A 5,000-nucleotide genomic window follows, 5' to 3' on the forward strand; every position below is an offset into this window, starting at 1 on the left:
CCCACCTGTAATACCACCACACCCCACTAGAGGGCAGCGCCCCACAGTTTGAGAATCACTGATCTGACCTGAGCTCATTATTGCAGATCAGAGAGGAGAGAGGTGTCACTCTGAGGGGAAAAAAATGGAACAGGAAGCCGTTATCCCTGAGTCTCTGTCATCACTTTGCAATGATGAAACTGACAGCCAATCAGAGAGCAGCTCTCTGCCTCCTCCTGCTCTGACAGCCAATCAGAGAGCAGCTCTCTGCCTCCTCCTGCTCTGACAGCCAATCAGAGAGCAGCTCTCTGCCTCCTCCTGCTCTGACAGCCAATCAGAGAGCAGCTCTCTGCCTCCTCCTGCTCTGACAGCCAATCAGAGAGCAGCTCTCTGCCTCCTCCTGCTCTGACCTGTAACCCAGTGTTGACTCTGTACAAACAGCTGATTGAGAAACCAGAGGAGTAAGAGGACCTGAACCTGGTTTTGGTTCCCGTTCTGGTCTACATCTAATATATAAATCACAATATTATTATTAATACTTATATGCATCAATGTGACAGACAGGCAGGCAGGCAGGCAGACAGACAGGCAGGCAGACAGGTATTTACCTCCACACATGATGTAGTCCCTGAAGAGAGGGACCCTGAACCAGAACGGCAGCATCAGCAGGTGACACCTGAGTCCAGGAAACAGAAGAGAGAACCCGGTCGCCTCCGTACAGAAGTTACCAAACGCCCCCGCTACCAGCACACCTGAGAGACAGACAGGTAGAGAGACAGACAAGTCAACACAGCTACCAGCACACCTGAGAGACAGACAGGTGGAGAGACAGACAGGTCAACACAGCTACCAGCACACCTGAGAGACAGACAGGTAGAGAGACAGACAGGTCAACACAGCTACCAGCACACCTGAGAGACAGACAGGTAGAGAGACAGACAGGTAGAGAGACAGACAGGTCAACACAGCTACCAGCACACCTGAGAGACAGACAGGTAGAGAGACAGACAGGTAGAGAGACAGACAAGTCAACACAGCTACCAGCACACCTGAGAGACAGACAGGTAGAGAGACAGACAGGTCAACACAGCTACCAGCACACCTGAGAGACAGACAGGTAGAGAGACAGACAGGTCAACACAGCTACCAGCACACCTGAGAGACAGACAGGTAGAGAGACAGACAAGTCAACACAGCTACCAGCACACCTGAGAGACAGACAGGTAGAGAGACAGACAGGTAGAGAGACAGACAGACAGGTAGAGAGACAGACAGGTAGAGAGACAGACAGGTCAACACAGCTACCAGCACACCTGAGAGACAGACAGGTAGAGAGACAGACAGGTAGAGAGACAGACAGGTCAACACAGCTACCAGCACACCTGAGAGACAGACAGGTAGAGAGACAGACAGGTAGAGAGACAGACAAGTCAACACAGCTACCAGCACACCTGAGAGACAGACAGGTAGAGAGACAGACAGGTCAACACAGCTACCAGCACACCTGAGAGACAGACAGGTAGAGAGACAGACAGGTAGAGAGACAGACAGGTCAACACAGCTACCAGCACACCTGAATGAGTGAGTCAGTGACACAGGCAGACAGACAGGCAGACAGACAGACAGGTTCTCACCATGTGGATGAAATCCGAAGATGTAGTTTTTCTTTGGATCCAAATTGACAGATTTAATCAGCTGGAGACACAAATCAACAATCAATCATCGTCCTGATGGATCAGATCAATAGTCCTGATCAATCAGATCAACAGTCCTGATGGATCAGATCAATAGTCCTGATTAATCAGATCAACAGTCCTGATGGATCAGATCTATAGTCCTGATGGATCAGATCAATAGTCCTGATGGATCAGATCAACAGTCCTGATGGATCAGATCTATAGTCCTGATCAATCAGATCAACAGTCCTGATGGATCTATACGTCACGGTCAGATCCATCAGGACTATTGATCAGATCAATACTCACCGTCAGAGGGAAGTAGTCCCTGAAGTAGTCCCAGACGCTCCAGCTTCTCACCCACTGCGACCTCCGACCCCCGCAGGTGGGCGTGTCCCAGTCCAGCCACAGCCAACCAGCATACAGGAGGGCCACAGTCCACCAATCAGAGAGAGCCAAGAGCACGAAGGCAGCAAGACAGCACTGAGCTGAGAGACAGACGGGTGAGCAGACAGACGGGTGAGCTGACAGACGGGTGAGCAGACAGACGGGTGAGCTGACAGACGGGTGAGCAGACACACGGGTGAGCAGACACACGGGTGAGCTGACAGACAGGTGAGCAGACAGACGGGTGAGCTGACAGACGGGTGAGCAGACAGACGGGTGAGCTGACAGACGGGTGAGCAGACAGACGGGTGAGCAGACAGACGGTTGAGCAGACACACGGGTGAGCAGACACACGGGTGAGCTGACAGACGGGTGAGCAGACAGACGGGTGAGCTGACAGACGGGTGAGCAGACACACGGGTGAGCTGACAGACGGGTGAGCTGACAGACGGGTGAGCTGACAGACGGGTGATCAGACAGACGGGTGAGCTGACAGATGGGTGATAAGACAGACGGGTGAGCTGACAGACGGGTGAGCAGACAGACGGGTGATCAGGGTTAGGGCAATGCTAGTGTTAGCTGGACGGGTCAGGGTTAGAGTAATGAGTCAGACAGGTATTTACAGACAGACAGACAGACAGGTATTTACAGACAGACAGACAGGTATTTACCCAGAGCCAGGAAGGAGAAGACCCACTGCAGCGTGGCGGCGGTCTGCAGCCTCCTCTGCAGCGGCACGTTCAGCGGGGCGAACTGCAGCTTCATGCCGGAGATGAGGCCACGCAGCCCGGCGTGGAGCGCTGCGAAGTCTCGGTGTCTCCGCCTGGATGTCACAACGTCTCAGTCTGCTTGTCTGTCTCCCTGTCTGTCTGTCTGACTGCTTGTCTGTCTGTCTGTCTCCCTGTCTGTCTGTCTGTCTGTCTGACTGACTGCTTGTCTGTCTGTCTGTCTGTCTCACTGACTGTCTGTCTGTCTGTCCGCTGAGGAGTCCTCCAGCAGGAACTCAAACCTTTCTACCCAAAACTTTACAAACACGAGCCCCTCCTCCGCTACTGCGCATGCGCACCAGACCCTCCCTCGTGGGTGGAATCCTCTCGGCCAATCGGGCGCGAGCCTGGAGTCCGGTGCGTGCACGAGGAGTGCACGTTAAAGTAAATAAAATGTTTCATTAGATTACAGATATATTTATTTATTGTTCCATAACACCGGATCATGGACCTCCCCTGACCCTCATCCCCAGGACCATAGACCTGGACCCCCATCGGTTCTGGTGTTTGAATGAGGTTTCAGACCTCATTCAGAGACAAACATCACAAGATATTGTAAACAATAGAATCATGTTTGTGACAATTAAACAATAGAATCGTGTTTGAGTGACAGCTCCATTGTTTCATTAAACCAGTCGCACAGACAAGAGGTTTTTACTGGAGACCTTTACCCTGGTCCCCTCTAGTCCTCCAGGGTTAGGACCCCCATAGACCAGACCCAGTGAGGACAGGACCCCCTAGAGACCAGACAGAGTTTATTGTTTTTTATTATTGGTATTGAGACTCTGGATCTGAACTTTAGTGAAGTTTAAAGTACAATAGTAGAAATATAAAGTTACATGGATAAAATTGTTAAGTACAATAGAAGTACCTCACAATATGACTCAAGTACAGCGAGTACTAAACGAGCAGGAGGTTCAAGTCTCAAAGGAGGCCTCATCGGGACTGGGCCCTCGTGGTCCATCAGAAGTGCACAAGTCCAGAGTGAGGATTGGGCGGCGGTCCGGGATCCGCATCCTGGAGCAGGTTCCGGTCCAGCCTGCTAATGGAGTAGTGCTGGGCCAAAGACTCGTCGGTCCACTCGATCCTGGACAGCAGCTGGTCCACGTGAGGCCCCAGAGTCCTGTGAGGAAGTGAGTATGGACTCATAGTGAGGTCTTGATGTGGCCCATCGGGTCCATAAGGTGTACCCGTCATTACAGAAGGGTCCCGGTCCAGGGCGGTCTGCGGGCCCTGGGTCTGCTCCCCCATTTGGTACAGCTGTTTTTTATAGATCTGAACATGGTCCTGGTGGTCTAGTCTATCATGGCACAGCTGCTTTTTGTGGATCTGTAGGTGGTCCAACTGGGTAGGGTACTGCAGTTTCTTCTTATTGTGAATGTCCTGGTCTTGGTGGTCCATCTGGGCCTGGCACTGCTGTTTCTTCTGGTTTTGGTTGTGGTCCTTGCCCTGCTGGTCCATGTGGGCCTGGTACTGCTGTTGCTTTTTTTGGCTCTGAATCTGGTCTTGCTGTTCCTGGTTCTCCTGAAGCTCAATCTGGGCATGGAACTGCTGCTTCTTTTGGCTCTGGATCTGGTTGTGGACCTGGTTCTTGATGTCTTTCCAGTGTCGCCCTCTGAGGGCAGGTTCCAGGTCCAGACAACGCTGACAGACCTCTTTCCCCGGTACTGACTGGACCAGCACGTGGACTCCCAACTGTCTCCAGACCGCCTCCTTCTCTGCAGAAGACCACGGGCGACGTCGGACCTTCCCAGGAGCGTCTGAAAGACAGAAAGCTGATGAAACAAAGGGTCTAAACATGAAGCAGTGATTGTAGTCTGGATCCAGGAGGACCCACCTGGAACAGGAGTCTGCAGCCTGCACTCTGCTGGACTCATGGAGGTCTCCGGTCCATTACTGTTCTGAGGTGAAACTGCAGACGGGTAGAGAGAAAGACGAGGTCAAACAGCACCTTCGAGGGGCCGACTACAATCATTCTGATGAAGGGTCGTCATGAGGGGTCAGGGTTCAAGGTCTGGATGAGGACTCACCCTCTGGTCTGGGGCCGGACTGCTCCCTACACTTCTCACTTATGAATTGAACCACTCGCTTCTTGACCCTGGCTCCTCCTGCAGCGGCAAGAGGAAGTTCCCCATAAGACTCAGTGATGGGGACCCTCGATGTTTGGTCTAAAACCGGACCTCCAACAGAG

The 5,000-nt window shown here is 52.4% G+C and overlaps 2 protein-coding genes across 5 annotated transcripts in view; both read right to left on the reverse strand.

The window, feature by feature from the left end:
- mogat3a (monoacylglycerol O-acyltransferase 3a) overlaps positions 1–2,882 on the reverse strand; it is a 13,235-nt gene extending 10,353 nt beyond the window's left edge. The window contains 4 exon segments of the mRNA XM_068588214.1: positions 588–731; positions 1,614–1,674; positions 1,965–2,143; positions 2,714–2,882. Coding sequence (XP_068444315.1) covers positions 588–731; positions 1,614–1,674; positions 1,965–2,143; positions 2,714–2,807 — 478 coding nt within the window. The 5' untranslated portion in view covers positions 2,808–2,882.
- A 323-nt stretch (positions 2,883–3,205) lies between these two features.
- Positions 3,206–5,000, reverse strand: part of LOC137792492 (uncharacterized) — a 6,024-nt gene continuing 4,229 nt past the window's right edge. For 2 of the 4 annotated variants that reach the window (XM_068588211.1, XM_068588209.1), the window contains 3 exons: positions 4,840–4,989; positions 4,647–4,721; positions 3,206–4,569 (listed from right to left, as the gene is read on the reverse strand). In XM_068588211.1, the coding sequence (XP_068444312.1) occupies positions 3,773–4,569; positions 4,647–4,721; positions 4,840–4,989 (1,022 nt within the window). In that variant the 3' untranslated portion in view covers positions 3,206–3,772. The remainder of the gene's footprint in view (positions 4,570–4,646; positions 4,722–4,839; positions 4,990–5,000) is intronic. The other 2 variants (XM_068588212.1, XM_068588210.1) reach the window with 2 other exon arrangements.

The sequence above is a fragment of the Clinocottus analis genome, unplaced genomic scaffold, assembly GCF_023055335.1.
Source record: "Clinocottus analis isolate CAN_PGR_092001 unplaced genomic scaffold, fCliAna1.0.p SCAF_21, whole genome shotgun sequence".
In the NCBI taxonomy this organism is placed as follows: Eukaryota; Metazoa; Chordata; class Actinopteri; order Perciformes; family Cottidae; genus Clinocottus; species Clinocottus analis.